An 18,079-nucleotide genomic window follows, 5' to 3' on the forward strand; every position below is an offset into this window, starting at 1 on the left:
AAAACCTATCCATCCATCCATCCAACAATCTATACATCCATCAGTTTTTTTCATCCACCAGTTTTTCCATAATCCACTGATCTTTCCATTCATCCCACAATCGATCCACAATCAGTTGAACCATCCAAAACTCTCTCCATAATTCCTTGATCCATCCATAAAGTCTGTTTTATTGATCCACCAATCTAAGTCTAACCATAATCCACCCATCTGTCCATTCCTCCATTCTCAGACTATCCATCCTTCCATCCCTCCATCCAACAGTCTAGTCACCCATCAACAAAGATATATTCGTGATCAGTGGAACGTGGAACGTGTCCGTTTATCCATCTATTCATCAGATCACATCAGTCCATCCATCACTGAGTTGAGTTGTAGCCGCCACCCCCCCCCTTTAAAGTAACCGTTAATACAGTAGGATTTGAACTGAAGTTCAGCAATATATCCGAATTGTGTTAATACTCAAATCTAGCGACAAGAAAACCTTCTCACAGTAAAAGAGGGAAATAAATCAGTTCTTGAAACACACGGCATTTCTTTCTCACATTTTTTTTATAATATAAACATATAAATAATCATCTCTATACATTTCCTGACACAATGAGCCTGTGCATATCTGCTACATTTTACTCCTATAAAACTATTTACCTATTACAAAAGAAAATGGAGGAAAGAAAAAATAGGTTTGTTTTTTTTTTAGTAAATTTACACGAGTTACGTTGTGATTCAGTCTGTAACTCTTCGGTTAGGAGAGTGAGACGTCCAAAATGTGCAGTTCTGATTTCCATAAAAGATCAAGGACAAAAGGGAAATTAAAAAAAAAAAAGAACATGAGGTAAAAATTAAGACAAAAATAATGATGATAATAGTAAAATAATAATAATTATAATAATAATACAAATAAAAAGGAGAATAGCACAAAGAAACTCTGTGACTATTTAAATTAAAATATATTCTCATAATTTACACTATTTCAAGTGATTCGGTAACGATCAAACAGTCAAAATCTAATTTACAATTCTGTGTAGAAAAATATAATTTATGGACCCCCCAATCCCAAAAAATATATATAACAGTCAGTCAGTCAGTCAGACAGACAGACAGACAGACAAATAGACAGACAGACAGACAGACGCACGCAGGCATGTGCCGAGAATATAACCTTTAAAAATGACCTCGCTTTTTTTTTTTTTTTTTTTTTTTTTTTTTGTCCCCTTAAAGGTGGCAGCGTTTTAAAGTCTTTTTTGTTACTGGAGAAATTTGAACGAGAACACGACGGTTTTGACTGAAGTCTGAAAATGGGCGGGGTTTAAGTTAAAATTTCAGCCGTCTTGTCACGTCGTAAGTTTTTACGAAGACGAAGAAAAGGTTGCGGAAAGTGAGACGATCGGCACATGCCTCAGTCGTGCACAACATTTTTCATTCATTTTTCTTTCTTTCTTTCTTTCTTTCTTTCTTTCTTTCTTTCTTTCTTTCTTTCTTTCTTTCTTTCTTTTAAGTATACAAAAATAGATTCTGCACATCCGGATGCTACACACACATGCTGAAACACAATCCTGTGTGTGTGTGTGTGTGTGTGTGTGTGAGATCAGCAGCCCGAGTTCATGTGTGAATAAATTATTCAGGACACTTTTAAGGCTCCATTTCTTTCTCTTTTTTTCCCATTTTTTTTTGAGATGGTGTCTGTAAAATAATAAATATCCCTCCTCTTTTTTTTCCTCACCCAGAAAGGGGGGCCCCGTTTGTCTCTTTTTATTTTGATTCTAATATTGTCTTGTGTCCTACATTAGTCTTTGATATATATATTTATATACGTATATATAAAGAGAGAGTGAGAGAAAGACAGAGATGTCTTTCAGCTCTTGTCCTCCATGCTGAGTGGATGAAAAGCAGCTTCACCTAAAATCCTTGTCCCAATTTGATACAAAAAGTCAGAGTACCAGTGCACGCCACCGTCCTGGGCCGGTCCGGTGAACAAAAACGGCGCCACCTTGTGGACAAAGCGGACGGGGGCAAACGCTATGTGCGCCAGCTTTTGGTCCTTTACTGCGGCGTAACAGGAAGCAAGGATGTCGTCCACTACAATGGTGCCATGACCCGTGAGCGGCGCAAAGGACCCCTTATGTTCTTCTTGGTAAACACGATCCACCGTGACCGCACGAAGACGCTGCCCTCCCTTGTCCAGTATCATGACTTCCTGCCCCGGTGTGACATCGCTGGCAAATATCTCGGTCAGCGTGGAGTTCTGTACAACAAAGAGGAGATGCGCGGCGGTGAGGACGACCCGCATCAGTGGATTCCTGGTCTCAATGACATAGAAAGCTCGTCTCTTGGTGCGGTCGTGGTCCACAAACATGATGACCTCGCTGTAGACAAGGTTCCCCGTCTCGTCCGCTGCCAGGACCTCGTCTCCCTCTTTCAGGTCCTTCACCTCCTTCAGCACTCCATCCTTCAGGCGCACCCGAGCCGAACCGGGAAAACAACCACCTGACTTCGCGGCCACTGAATTCTCTGCAAAGAATTAAAAAAAAAAAATGCAATTGTTAATTACATCTTTAATTTGATATTTCTATAACGATTTAAATAAAAAAAGAGTAAACTGATCCGACTGGATAAGTTAAATTCTAAACCTTCAACAGGTTTAAATTTATGAATTCTGTAGGTTTTTTCGTCAGTTCTGAATGTACGGTGTTTGTTTTACTGTGTTTTTATGCCAGTGTTAATTCAAGATTGAAGATAAAACTCAAAATTCTAATTCAAATCAGGTCTAACATCAGCTCAATTCGACAAAGTTAAAAATGGAACGTGTTCTAAAATTAAAGTGTTTAATATTAGGTATTTTCTGGAATTTAATGCTGAAGAAGTTTTACTTTGATGTTTTAAATAAGTTTTAAAGTGTTTGTTGTTGTTTGTTGCATTTTTTTGTAAATTATCTCCAAGTTTTAATTGATGTTTTAAAGTGCTTATTTTTGCATTATTGTAATTCATGTTTGTTTTAATTAATGTTTTAAACTGTTTTTGGTCCAGTTTTGATTGGAAAATTTAATTTAAAAATTTTTTATTTATTTATTTATTTATTTTTTTGCATTTTGGGGAATTTTTCACAAATTTGAATTTCATTTTTTCCCCAATCTGTTAATTCTAGAATATTCCTTGCTCTAAATCAGGATCTCAGTTACTGGAGAAACAGATGAACGTCTTGTGTAGTGTGTAGTGAAGGACACAAAGGGAATGAGACGCATATTGGAACACAGCCATTCAGCAAACAAGATCAATCAGCAGCAGCTTGTGTGAATTCGGTTCGAAAGAGCCTCTGTGTGTGTGTGTGTGTGTGTGTGTGTGTGTGTGTGTGTGTGTGTGTGTGTGTGTGTGCGTGCGTGTGTGTGTGCGTGCGTGTGTTCACGGGAAGAAGCTCGGACGGCTCTAATTAAAAAAAGGTCCAATAAAGGAGGTGACATTGTCATTCTAATTACAGTTTGTGTACGAAGCTCTTGGAAAATAAAGGAGGGGACACTTCTGGGCCTTTTTCCCAGCAACTTGCTCATATTTGCTCAGGTGCACAAACGTCTGGGTGACAATTCACACACACACACACACACACACACACACACACACACACACACACACACACACACACACACACACACACATATTGCCTGGTAAAAAAAAAAGAAAGAAAGAAAGAATAGCTATTTGCTCTGGGCCGATTCTCCACTGATGGAGATTTGAATGTAAATGAGGTCTGAGACTGCAGACTAACGCCAAAGCCACCTTTTTATTTCCCATCATACTCCTCTCTTCGCATTCCCGTCTCTCGGATCACACTTTCAGCAAACACGGCTAAAGGTTTCTGCTTCTTTCTTTCATTATTTCTTGCTTTCTTTCTTTTTATTTTAAACCCTAATCCTCTCATCAGATCCCGGGCCACGGAAATCCTCCTGTTTTTTGTTTTTCTTTCTAAAGGCATGTGACCTCCGAGTGACACGGCCTTCGATAAATATGTCTAAACGTGTGTTTGGAATCGCAATCCGTAGATTTCTGTCTTTCTCAGCGACGCGCTAACGGACAAGACGGGATTTATCAAGACGTGTTTTCACTAATAGAACAGATTTCAATAAACTTTAATCCTGTTATATGATGGAACTCAATCACAAGCAAATTCATTTTTACGTTTTTTAAACTACCTTCAAAATACCACGTTTTAAAGAAGACACAAAGAAAAAGATATTTATTTCTTTTTTCTTTTAAAAACACTTCTCTAACTGGATTAGAAATGATTTTATTTCATTAATATTTGACTCAATTTTAGGATAAAAATTAAGTTTGAGCTTAAAATTTAGTAATTCGTTCAAAATCTATGCGTTTGTTCTACTGCCGAAAAAATCATTAAAAACCTCAAGAATTTAAAATTTAAAACATGTACATTTAAACAGAAAGCAATAAAATTAATAATAATAATAAGAAGAAGAAGAAGAAGAAGAAGAAGAAGAATTCTTATTATTCTTATTATTATTATATAGTTGGAAAAAATGAGAATTTAAAGACATTCGTAAATAAATTAAACAGATGACCGATTTAATCTTTTTTTTTCCCCCCTCATAAATAGTTTCTCCCTCAGAGAGACTGAGTGGGGCGATATAAGCTCAATAATCACACACACACACACACACACACACACACACACACACACACACACACACACACACACACACTAACACACACACACACACACACCTCACGGCTGGCTTCTGGGAATCTAATCTCAGGGATTATCCTGATAGAATGGGTGTGTAATAACAGGGTTAATAAGGATTTGGCTGAATGAGGATAAAGTTAAACGGATAAAGACGAGGAAACATTTTATTTCTTTCTCATCTGAAGCGCAGGAGACAATTAATCAACGTTTATTCGATTTCCATAAATGGAAAGAGAAAAAAGTAACGGAAGTAAAGAAAGAAACGTGAAAGAGAAACAAATCTACATAAAAATGTTTTGAAATCAAATTAATTTTTTTTACTGCAGACAAAAAACTTTCAATTTTTTGAATGCTTTCAATTTAAAATTTCAAAATTTTAAAATTTTAATGATTTGGAATGAAATTTTGAGAGATTTTTTCTTTTTGTTGATCTCGATTATTTAGTTTTCTCCTCCAACTAAAAACAAATCTTCTTGTTTTTATTTTGGGTTGAAATTTTCTGTCGTTTTTTTTTTCGGAGAATGAGTCTGAATCCTCTTCTTCTGTTTGAATGTAACACGGGACACACACTTTTCACACACACTTATTATAGCGTGAATCTCACACACACGTTGCATAGTATCTAATTCTTACCTGCTTTAACGGAGCAGTGGATGTGAGCTTTGGACTCGTAGTAGACCCAGTCGAAACCGGCCTCCACAGCTAGCCGCGACAGCATACCGTATTTGCTCTTGTCTCGGTCGGACGTGGTGATGTCCACGGCTCGGCCCTCGTAGTGAAGCGACTCCTCAAAATGGTGTCCGTCTTCGTCCCATCCTTCAGTCACGCGCAGCTTCACCCCCGGCCACTGGTTCATCACAGAGATGGCCAACGAGTTCAGCTTGTCTTTGCATCTCTGAGGAAAAAAACGAGTAGACGGATCGAGTCAGGGTGCGTTACGTTAGCTGGATAACTTAGATAAGATCGTGGAGCTGAGATTCTCCTCAATCTTTCCTTTCTGTTCCTGACACTGGAGACTCCTTCACTTTTCCTAGCTACAATAAAACCGATGTAAAATTGTAACAGTCGGTTGCCGGTCTGCCCCCTAGTGGACACAACGTGGTATTGCTGCCATGACATGTCTTTAGCACTCTTGGAGCTACAAAGAATCTTGGACTTGCTTTTTAAATCTGCTTAAAAAGGAAGCACAATTTATTTGAAAGCTGTTGATATTTGGAGAGACAATCTCTCTCTCTCTCTCTCTCTCTCTCTCTCTCTCTCTGAGGAAGAAGCCATTAAATATAGATAACTCATCTGCAATCGCTTCACTGCTCTAAAACGTATAGATCCAGCCGAGGAGCTGGAAACTGCGACACACATCTCCACCGCTGCCGTGCTTTATTTCACAAACCTTTCTTATTGCTTGAAGCTTTTTTTTAGTGTCATGTAGATTATCTCTCCCTGAGCAATGAGCCCTTTTTTCCCTGTAACACTTTGTCTAATCAGACCCACACCGGCACAGAGACATTAAAATGACGCAGGAAACACACAGTGGTGTAAAAAAAAAAAAGATGAGCCCTCACAGGTCTGAGAACTTCAGGCTCTCGAGTGAAGCGGGGAAGAAGCTCGTTATTAATTCATCGGGTCGTGTGCCTAAAATCAAGGCAGCGGGCGTGAAGCGCGGCGGGACATGCGGACACTCCGGACGTCGCCTCTTAATCTGCTAACAAAGACTTGCCTGTAAAAAGTGCTTAGTGATGGCGAGCTGAAATACAGACCATTTTACTGACTGTGTGTTTGTGTGTGTATGTGTGTGTGCGTGTGTGTGTTTGTGTGTATGTAAAATCTGATGGATATCTGATACACATCAGGTCAGACTGGATGTTTCTGTGTGTGTGTGTAACAGTATGTCTACTAACCGACCAATCAAAAGCCACCATTTCATCATCAGTTACATAATTACAATCAATAATTACTTAATTAATTATTCATTAATTATTAGTTTTGATTGGAAGATGAGACATGCTAAAAGAAAACTCAGCTAGCTACTTTCTAGGCTAAAACCATTCACATGGCTAATATATATATATATATATATTTATATATATTTATATATATATATATATATATATATATATATATATATATATAAACTAGCAATAGCTAAAGACCGTTTGCTATTTTGACACGGAACGTTTTGGCATCTCAAACTACTCGATAAAAGTCTTTATTAGCGACACATTAAACAGAAAACTAGCTGTCATCAGCTAGCGCTCTAACTGCACGTGTTAAAACGAGCCTCAAAAAGTTAGCCTGGTCTAAAATGCTAATGCTAATATTCCTTCCTCAGGCAAGGCTGCTAGCATGCTAATGCTAACCCTCTGTGTTAATGAGCTGGTGTGTGCCTGGAGGTGAAGTTTGATATGAGAAAAGACTAAACCACACCAGAAGTTAGATTTATCCCCCGATTCTAAAGGAGGTAAGGTTCTAAAGAAACTTACAGTATCCTAAACGTCTTAGTTCTGCTGTGCAGTGTAACAATGTGCGTCCGTAAAAGTTACGTTTTTATGGGTTTTTTTATTATTTTTCCCACACGTGCATTGCATATTCGGTTAATTTGCTTTAGGATGTCCTTATATGGGCATAAACCTGACATGTTTAGTGCCAATGTTCCAACTGGTCCAGAGTGATGACATCACGTGACTTCACCTGCGAGGACAAATTTTTACTTACATGACTTGTGTGTGTAAAAGGGAGTTTGTGTGAGTGTGTTTATGTGCGTGAGTGTGTTTGTGTGTATGTATGTGTGTGAGTGTTTGTGTGTGTGTATGTATGTGTGTGTGTCTGTGTGAGTGTGTATGTATGTGTGTATTTGAGTATTTGTGTGTGTTGGTGTGTGTATTTGAGTGTTTGTGTGTGTGTCTGTGTGTTTGAGTGTTTGTGTGAGTGTTTGAGTATTTGTGTGTTGGTGTGTGTGTGTGTATGTGTGTGTTTGAGTGTTTGTGTGTGTGTGTTTCTGTGTGTTTGAGTGTTTGTGTGTTTGAGTATTTGTGTATGTCTGTGTGTGTGAGTGTGTGTGTGTGTGTGTGTGTGTGTGTGTGTGTGTGTGTGTGTGTGTGTGTGTGTGTGTGTGTGTCCTTGCAAGGCTGATTTATCAAAGCACGACCTTCCTCCAAGTTTGTTTAAGAATAATTCCCGAAGAAGTCATTCTGGATAATGCAGCATGTGGAGACTTTCCAGAAATTTCCCTACAGCTCCGCTCTCTGAAACATGGAGGCTTCATTCTGTCTCTATATTTAGCAGCTCTGATGGATTCGTTAATAACAAAATGAAATGTGTGGACATATATGTGTATAATGTATATGTGTATAATGTATATGTGTATAATGTGTATGTGTATAATGTATATGTGTATAATGTATATGATTATAATGTATAATGTATAATGTATATGTGTATAATGTGTATAATGTATAATGTATATGTGTATAATGTATATGTGTATAATGTATATGTGTATAATGTGTATGTGTATAATGTATATGTGTCTCCTTATGTGTGTCTACTGTGTCTGTGTCTCTGTCTACTGTGTGGTCTACCTGTGTCTGTGTCCCCTGTGTCTGTGTCTCCTGTCTCCTGTCTCTGTGTTCCTGTTCCTGTGTCTCCTGTCTCCTTGTGTCTCCATGTGTCTGTGTCTCCTGTCTATGTGTCTCCTGTCTCCTGTCCTCTGTGTCTCCTGTCTCTGTGTCTCCTGTACCTGTGTCTCCTGTGTCTGTGTCTCCTGTCTCCTGTGTGTCTCCTTTGTCTGTGTCTCCTGTGTCTGTTTCTCCTGTCTCTGTGTCTCCTGTCTCCTGTCTCTGTGTCTCCTGTGTCTGTGTCTCCTTGTGTGTCTCCTGTCTCTGCTTCTCCTGTCTCCTGTCTCCTGTCTCTGTGTCTCCTGTCATCATGCTTCTCCTGTCTCCTGTCTCTGTGTCTCCTGTCTCTGTGTCTCCTGTCTCTGTGTCTCCTGTCTCCTGTGTCTGTGTCTCCTGTCTCTGTGTCTCCTCTGTCTGTGTCTCCATTGTGTGTCTCCTGTCTCTGCTTCTCCTGCCTCCTGTGTCTGTGTCTCCTGTCTCTGTGTCTCCTGTCTCCTGTCTCTGTGTCTCCTGTGTCTGTGTCTCCTTGTGTGTCTCCTGTCTCTGCTTCTCCTGTCTCCTGTCTCCTGTCTCTGTGTCTCCTGTCTCTGCTTCTCCTGTCTCCTTATCTGTGTACTCCATGTCCTCTGGTGTCTCCTGTCTCTGTGTCTCCTGTCTCCATGGTCTGTGTCTCCCTTGTCTCTGTGTCTCCTGTGTCGGTGTATCCTTGGTGTGTCTCCTGTCTCTGCTTCTCCTGCCTCCTGTCTCTGTGTCTCCTGTGTCTCCTTGTGTGGTCTCATGTCTACTGTCTCTGTGTCTCCTGTCTCTGTGTCTCCTGTCCCTGTGTCTCCTGTGTCTGTGTCTCCTGTCTCTGTGTCTCATGTGTCTGTGTCTCCTGTCTCTGTGTCGCCTGTCTCCTGTCCTGGTGTCTCTGTGTCTGTGTCTCCTTGTGTGTCTCCTGTCTCTGCTTCTCCTGTCTCCTGTCTCTGGTGTCTCCTGTCTCCTGTGTCCTGTGTCTCCTGTCTCTGTGTCTCCTGTCTCTGCTTCTCCTGCCTCCTGTCTCTGTGTCTCCTGTGTCTCCTTGTGTGTCTCCTTCTCCTGTCTCTGTGTCTCCTGTCTCCTGTCTCTGTGTCTCCTGTCTCTGTGTCTCCTGTGTCTCCTGTCTCTGTGTCTCTGTGTCTCCTGTGTCTCCTGTCTCTGTGTCTCTGTGTCTCCTGTGTCTCCTGTCTCCTGTCTCTGCGTCTCCTGTGTCTCCTGTCTCCTGTCTCTGTGTCTCCTGTCTCTGCCTGATTCTCTGACCTGTCTCTCTCTCTCTCTCTCTCTCTCTCTCTCTCTCTCTCTCTCTCTCACACACACACACACACACACACACACACACACACACACACACACACACACACACACACACACACACACACACACACATATAGGGCATGTTTAATATTTTAAAACAGCTGCCAGAACAAGGAAGCGAGACAGAGTGTGCTTCGTGTCTCACTTTTTTTAATTCTAAAAGAATATAACAGCATGAGAATTAACACTGACAGTGTTTAGTAGTGTTTGATTATTAATCAACACTGGCAGTGTCTAACGAAGGCTCGTTAAAAAAATCTGCATTAATCTCGCAAACTATGCGTCTTTAACATCAAATGCGAGGGGATGAACACCGGTATTTTATAGTGTTTAATTCAACCCTGCAGTGTTTAATCGACATGCACAGTGTCTAATTCTCCACCAACACCTAGAAATGTTGAGTGAACATTTCCGGGCTTAAAGAGATGGCATAACTTAACATTCTTTGTGTTTAATCAAACTGAAAGTATTGAGAAGGGATATGAACATGTGTGGTGTTTAACCAGTTCCAACACAGTTAAATTTTCCCTAAATGTTTTTTTTAAAATCAGAATATGCGTTAATGATCTCTAAACCTTTTCATCTGGGTCCAAATGGCCCACCTTTATTATTTCAAACACTGCAGTATTAAGGATTATTCAACACCGCAACTGTTGGTTCGACCTACTATTTAATTTAACACAATGTTAATTCAGCATTACGCATTATTAACACTTCAGTGAAGGCACACACACACACACATACACACAGTGTTGAATTAGAGCTGAACGAAGAACTGGAAATTAACACCCACTGCTTTAAATAAAACTTCGAATGAACACCTCAAGCCTTAAACAAACACTACAGAATGTGTGAGAAGAGTGGTGGGTGTTAATTCAACTGTGACTGTGGGTGTTAATTCAACACTACATGTGCTTAACAGTTTCATTTAACACTCAGCCCAAGAGAAAGAAATACCAATTAAACACTCTGTATCTTTATTCAGCTCAATTCTTAGGCTAGTAAAAGGAAAAATGCTTGAATCAAAGCAGTGTTAAGTGACACATGCAGTGTTGAATTAACATCTACACAACCAAACCTAAGACTTTCACAGCTCATTCTATACTGTAGGTGTTAATTTAACAGGTGCGGGTGATTGAAATCAGTGAGCGTGAATAAACACCTACATCAGCATTAAATCAGTACAGAACTATTGAACTAACACATGTAATCTACCTGAACCCGACTGAAAACTGCTGGAACAAATTTAACACTTTTTTTCAGCACTCTTAAAGTAGGCGAATCGGTGAGATGATTAAACACTACTGCAGCTGAAATGTGTGAAATGACTAGATTATCATCTTCGCAACACTTAACATCGGTGGTGTTTATTAAACACCTGCGTGATTTGTTGCAGCATTGAATTCATGGATTCATTCTCAGTTCACGGTTTGAATCAGTCTTATTGTAAGCATGAGAACAAACACCTCGTAAGAGTTACAGCGAATTAACCTCACAGTGTTGAATCGACACACACGGTATATAAGTCTCTAAAATGTCAAACTAACACCTAGGTTTGATGAACAACCGTCACTGAGTCAAATAACAGGTGCTCAGTTGTGGACTGAACAACTTTTGTGCATTAACACTGCATTAATTCAGCAGTGTATGAGAGGTGAATTAACACACACCCTGAGCACGCGAATAAACACAAAGCAGTGACAAGCAGCGTTAAAGCTGCTGGACTTTAAGTGTTAATTCAAAGCCGCAAAGTTAACCCCAACGAATAAACATTAACTTAACACTCAAATTAAACACAGCCAGCTTAGCAGTGTTAATTCCTATGCAGCGCTGTTCATTTAACACTCGATCGGAGAGAACTAAACACATCAGTGTTTTTAGAGGCTGTGATTTAACCCACTTGCACTGACACTGAACACTTGCAGCATTGAACTAAACAGCTGTGTTAAACCTGAACATTTCTCAGGGCTCACTGAACATGTGTGGGCGGTGTTGATTAGAATAACTACAGTGCAATCCAACACTGATTACTCAACATGATTAAAGACTGTTGGGTGAAAAGATGTAAAGGTGCTGTGGTGTTAATCACCTCAGAGTTCTTTGGTTGAACGAACACCTGAATGGAACTGAACACCGTCAGCAGGGGAAGAGGCGATTAAACACTACCATAGTGAGAGATTAATCTGGTTACTAGATAATAACACTTAACCTTGCAGGGTGTTTATTCAACATTTAACACTGCAATAATCTAAAGGTGTGGAGTTGATAAAAAAATCCTTACGGTGTTGAATTATGCTGGAATGTCAGACTGAGCGCATGTTTGGAACAAGTGCTCAAACCAAACCGTGCACGGTCGAAGGTGCGCGCGCGCGCGTTACAGCCTACAAGTGTTGAATGAAACCCGGTGGCGTTTTTTAATCAGCCCCGAAGTGTTGAGCTGTGAAGCACGAGACTGAACGCGCAGGTAAAATAAACACTCAGTTTGCAGGGGAAGTGTTTTGATAAATAAATAAATAAAAATTACCTCCGATTGTGCACGTGCGAATTCGGTACTGTGTCGAGTGCGGAATTATTAATGCTCACGAATAGTCAGCGTGTGTGTGTGTGTGTGTGTGTGTGTGTGTGTGTGTGTGTGTGTGTGTGTGTGTGTGTGAGATGCACCTGGGTCATGAGCCGGTCGGCCCCCGTGTTCTCCTCGTCCTTGAAGATGATGTCCGGGTTGTAGTTAGGCGTGAGCTCCTTGAAGCGCTCCGAGTTGCGCGTGATTTTGCCCTCGTAGCGCCCGCTCGCGCCCAGCGTTTTCTCCGCCACATTGGGGATGAACTGCTTGTACGCGAGCGGCGTCAGCTTCTTCGGGTGCTTCCGCCGGCCGTAACCGCGGCCAGGACCGCACGCGCGCACCGGCAGCAGCACCAGCAGCGCGAGGCACAGACTCACCGACAGCGCGCGCATTTCTTTCCTTTTTTTCCTTTCTTTTTTCTTTTTAAATCCCTTTCTGTTTTCCCGAAATGGAAATATTACATTAGAATCAGCAGCACCTCAATGAGCTTTTTTTTCTTCTTTCTTTCTTTTTGCTTTTTTCTTTCCTTCTTTCTTTCTTTCTTTCTTTCTTTCTTTCTTTCTTTCTTTCTTTCTTTCTTTCTTTCTTTCTTTTTTGTTGTTGTTGCTTTTTATTTTTTTTTATGCAACCGGCTTCGGGCCGGTAGCGCGCGCACGCGTCTATGCGTCTCTATTCCTGTGTGCGTGTGTGTGCGTGCGTGCGTGCGTGCGTGTGTGTGCGCGTATGCGTATGTGTGTGTGAGAGAGAGAGAGAAGCACCGGCACAGTATCGCTCGTCCTTGCCCTCTCCTCTCCGGTACAGGTGCAGAGTCTCCGCTGTAATGCTGCTCCTCTGCGCGCCTCTAAAGCGTTATAAGCGCAGATGGGAGGGACCTGCACACACACACACACACACACACACACACACACACACACACACACACACACACACACACACACACACACACACACACACACACACACACACTCAGACACACACACAGATGTGAAAAGATGATGTTTGTGTGGAATAAACATGGTGTGTGTGTGTGTGTGTGTGTGTGTGTGTGTGTGTGTGTGTGTGTGTGTGTGTGTGTGTGTGTGTGTGAGAGTGTGTGTGTGTGCGCGCGCGCGCGTGTGGCTTTTCCACCCACCCACCTCTAAACCTGAAGGGTGGGGTTGCACTGGGACACACACACACACACACACACACACACACACACACACACACACACACACACACAATTAGACATTTTCCCTCCAACGTGCAATGCACCTAAGGAGTATAGAGGAAATATAGCTATAATCTAAATGCACACGCGCACACACACACACACACACACACACACACACACACACACACACACACACACACACACACACACACACATATATATATACCAGTTACGTCTTTCCAGTGTGTCAAACATAAAAAAAACAGTGGTTACGCGCTAGACGTCCAATATCCACACGGTATGCACGTGCCATGACGGTCGGTGAATGTGAACGTTTCCCCTAAACAGATTGTATAATATTATGCATTAAGATTCTTCTATATTCAGAGACATTCGTTTACAGTATGAACAAAATTACAAAGACGTGTATTAACTAATGATTAATATTATGAGTAATATTAGAGTATTATAAGAAGAACAGTAAGGTTTATAACATAACGGTATAAAAGTTTATGGACGTGATGATACCTATAAATAAATCTGCAAAAATCTCGTGTTGTGATGTCACAGCAGGTCACATGATTGGACCATTAAAAAATAAACAAACAAATTAATTAATTAATAATAATAAAATGTCACATTGATACAGCAAATTTATCTGGTATTTAAATATTATAGTGTATTATTATTATTAATATTATTATTATTATTATTGTTTTTACTTTACGTTATGTAAAAGTTCATTTTAAAAAGTAATTAAATACTTATAAAATGAATTGAATTTATTATTTATTTGTTTGTTTGTTTATTTTTTGTTTATCTATTTAGTAGATTTTGAACATGGACCTTTATTCTTACAAAAAAGGTATCACATAAAATATCACAATAAATCTTTTACAGCATAGTTTACTGGAGCATTCAAAACAAACAAACAAACAAACAAACAAAAATAAATAAATAAATAAATAGATAGATAAATAAATAAATAAAATACTTCAATATACTTCAACACTTCAATATCAACAACATTGTATGCTAAAAATACTTATAAAGAAAGAAAGTGTATTAATTTGTTTTATTGTGGACAAAATAAACCAATCTGACTGCAACTCACTGGAATGTTTGTGATGAAAAAAAAAACATACAAAACTCATCCCAGAGACTTTATTTTTTATTTAATAAATTTTTAACGCCGACCGTTATTCCAAATATTGACGGAAAATAAATAAATTTTTAAAAAAGAGAAAAACAACTCTAGAAATCTCCCCAGCGCAATAATAAACAACCTGACACTTTTCTTTCTATTTAAATCAGACCCTTTAATGTCTATGGAGTAAATATTTGTGTATAATAAATTTATTTGTGTATTTATGTATCCAGGATCTTTAATAATCTATGAAGATGCACTAATATTGTAAGTTACTATTAATAAATAATGTGTAATATTTTTATATATAATCATTTTTTACCCTAGTTTTGTTAAATTTCATAGCAAGATACTGACATTTACTTACAGAGTCGTAGAAGCTAGCAGTGAAAACACACACACACACACACACACACACACACACACACACACACACACACACACACACACACACACACACACACGCTCGCACTGGTCGTCTCACTCGCCTGAGATTAAGGCATGCTAATAATGATAAATGAAACTTCAGCTAATGCATGCAACTGAATGCAATTAATTCCAGGCTTTAAATCAATTAATGCAGTTTTTCTTTTAATTATTATTATATATAAGTGAGTGATGAGTCTCCAAAATGGTGATACATTTTGGTCTAATTAACTCAAAAGAAAGTGTTTTAGGACATAATGTGTGTGTGTGTGAGAGAGAATGTGTGTGTGTGTGTGTGTGAGAGAGAGAGAGAGAGAGAGAGAGAGAGAGAGAGAGAGAGAGAGAGAGAGAGAGAGAGAGAGCGTGAGATGGCGTTTTAGTGCAAAATTATTTCCTGAATCGATGCCTTTTAGGTTCATGTATTGAGTATAGACGAATATATTAATAAACGTAATTGTGTGTGTGTGTGTGTGTGTGTGTGTGTGTGTGTGTGTGTGTGTGTGTGTGAGAGAGAGAGAGAGAGAGAGAGAGTGTGTGTGTGTGTGTGTGTGTGTGTGTGTGTGTGTGTGTACATCAGTGTCCTCTGGGTGTCATCCCCCTTGTTGTCTGTTTGAGCTTTCCAAATGGGCTCCTCCTGTGTGCACGCACACACACACACACACGCACACACACACACACACACACACACACACACACACACACACACACACACACACACACACACACACACACACACACACACACACACACACACAGTGTTGTTTGGCTGAGAGATCAGCCATGAAACAGCACACACTCCACTTCAGTGACAGATTAAGCCATGGAAACGGCCACAGTGAGGTATGCGTCTCATTCTGGTGTTCTCTCAGAGATGGTGGGAAACGTTATGTAGCTCTCGGCCACGGTGGAGGAATTTTCCAGTTAAAAACTCATTCGGTGCGACCTTTTGCATCTTCCTTGAGGTCATTCAATGACCTGTTATTGCAAAATATCAAAACATCAAAACCTTAATGAGTCACTGTGTCGTTGACCTGCTTCTGCGATTTAGTAAAAAGTTGAAAAGAATCAAATTTTGAATCGATTCACAGTGTCATACCGGGTCAACATTAAACCGAGTCACGGCTTTTAATCGAGGTAAAATTAAAAATAATAATAACCGTGAAGTGAGGTACAGAGTCATTAATTTACAATCACAAACCGAATCAATGAGCAATGAGCAGAACAACGTGACTCTACCTGAATCAGTGAGTCGAGAGGATCAAAGTGAATCACTAATCTGATTCATAACTTCTATCTACTTTAACTAAGCAGCTCGCCTCATTAAGACTTTCATTTGAAAATTCTTCTGACCAGGTAGATTTCTGAGGTATTTCTTTCACGTCACGCTTTTAAAAAAAAATTTTTTTTTTTACGTTTGTGTTGAGCCCAATTGCATTCTGGGTAACTGGTTAAGGTGGAATATTGTAAAGCATAAGAGCACCTGTGGCTTTAGGCTCTTCCCCATGCCGCTGTCTGGAGCTTTGCGAGCCTTTCATGATGAATTACAGCGGCGGATTAATTGTGCACACAAAACCCACACGCACACACACACACAGACACACACCTAACCAGGTCAGGTGTGTTTTGCTGGGAAGAGCCTAGCTTTTCTTATTCATCCGTCTGACAAACAGGAGCAAGGGCATGGCTTTCAACCTGCAGGTGGGCCCCAATCGGAGATTACGCAACACCGATACACCATACAATGTCCTCTTTTTTTTTTTGCTGTATGGTGCTTAACCAAAAACCACCACATACTCATGGAGCTGTTTGAGGGACGTGTTTCCGCTGTGGTGGAATTTCACAATCGCGTAGCTGAAGTTCACGCTCGGCCTGGCCTGCCTGTGTGTAAAGGCGTTTTATTTGCTCCTCTCGGCCGCTCCCTCTACTTAAACACACTTGGTATGGTGGGGTTTGTAAGGGTTCTGCCGTCACCCTTGACTTTTTTTGTTGTTCCCCCGGCATTTTTATGTGAGGTGACATTTTAAAACTTATTTTAAAAGCTAATAAACACTGAAATGACAAACCTCTTAGAAGGATAAACGTTAAAGGATAAATGTTAATTAGCATACAGCGATCCATAGCGTTCATAGAAACTGTCATATTTGCCATCTGTTAAATCGAAAAAGTTTATTTTCGGTTTTCGCCTGAAATCAGTGCCGAATCTCAGGCTAATCACTGCGCGATGTCCACGCCTTTAGCACCGCCGTCAATGAGTCATTTGTTTATTTGGATATTAGCCACACTGTATTGTGTGGGCAGCGATACGAAGTCACGCACACTCAGATCTCGGCTGCTGTACAAAACCCAACAAAAACGCCGTGACTCACCTGTGAAAGACAGAGAGAGAGAGAGAGAGAGAGAGAGAGAGAGAGAGAGAGAGAGAGAGAGAGAGAGAGAGAGAGAGAGAAAGAGAGAGAGAGAGAGAGAATGAAAAAAAAGAAAGAGAGACTTCAAAGCGCCAGGCGCTGTTGTGATGGACACTTTAGCAACAGATGAAAACATAATTGCGGTGACATGAGAGGGGAAAAAAAACGAAGCAGCACAAAGTGAAGAGAAGTCTTACGACGAGAGCCAACGTGCTGTGTCTAGTGAGAGCTCTCGCTTTATCTGTTTTTAAAGGAGAGAGGGGAAAACAAACGGCAAAATTAAAGAAACCTTAAACTGAGAATGATAAAGTTAACAACAGTGTTATTATTATTATTATTATTATTATTATTATTATTATTATTATTATTATTATTATTACTACCCATAATGCACCACAAATCATACCTTATGAAAATCAGAATAACGAAAAGAAATAAAATGTAAAAAACACAAGCAAAAAGATCGCGTCTGTGGATTTATATACATTTAGCTAAGTAATTTAAATAAGTAACATGCCATTTTATATGCTACCTGCTAGTCTTTTGTTTATCGTACTGCTAGCTAGCAAAGGTGGGAAAGATTCTGAAAAGTTATGTCAGAAATTCGGTAATAAGAGTGCGAGAGAAAGCTACGAGAAATCCACCGACAGACAGACAGCAAAGTGAACCCAAAGTAAACAGATACAAATCCAGTAAGTGAAAAAACAGAAACAAAACATGCTAACGGACAGGAAAAAAATCCACAT

The 18,079-nt window shown here is 39.9% G+C and overlaps 1 protein-coding gene across 1 annotated transcript; it reads right to left on the reverse strand.

The window, feature by feature from the left end:
* Positions 1-379: 379 nt before the first annotated feature.
* On the reverse strand, positions 380-13,005 carry shha (sonic hedgehog signaling molecule a). The gene is made up of 3 exons (XM_027156820.2): positions 12,304-13,005; positions 5,330-5,591; positions 380-2,511 (listed from the first exon to the last, which is right to left on the reverse strand). The coding sequence occupies exons 1-3, from the start codon at positions 12,592-12,594 to the stop codon at positions 1,856-1,858; spliced, it is 1,209 nt and encodes a 402-aa protein (XP_027012621.2). The 5' UTR covers positions 12,595-13,005; the 3' UTR covers positions 380-1,855.
* Positions 13,006-18,079: the final 5,074 nt, after the last annotated feature.

The sequence above is a fragment of the Tachysurus fulvidraco genome, chromosome 1 (assembly GCF_022655615.1).
Source record: "Tachysurus fulvidraco isolate hzauxx_2018 chromosome 1, HZAU_PFXX_2.0, whole genome shotgun sequence".
In the NCBI taxonomy this organism is placed as follows: domain Eukaryota; kingdom Metazoa; phylum Chordata; class Actinopteri; order Siluriformes; family Bagridae; genus Tachysurus; species Tachysurus fulvidraco.

What these genes read in the sequence shown, in the direction of transcription:
- shha (XM_027156820.2), bottom strand. Translation starts at nt 12,594, where the DNA reads ATGCGCGCGCTGTCGGTGAGTCTGTGCCTCGCGCTGCTGGTGCTGCTG. An exon ending in CCGACCGGCTCATGACCCAG is followed by an intron (nt 5,592 to 12,303) that starts GTGCATCTCACA and finishes TTTTTTCCTCAG; the next exon opens with AGATGCAAAGACAAGCTGAA. An exon ending in CCACTGCTCCGTTAAAGCAG is followed by an intron (nt 2,512 to 5,329) that starts GTAAGAATTAGA and finishes AATTCTTTGCAG; the next exon opens with AGAATTCAGTGGCCGCGAAG.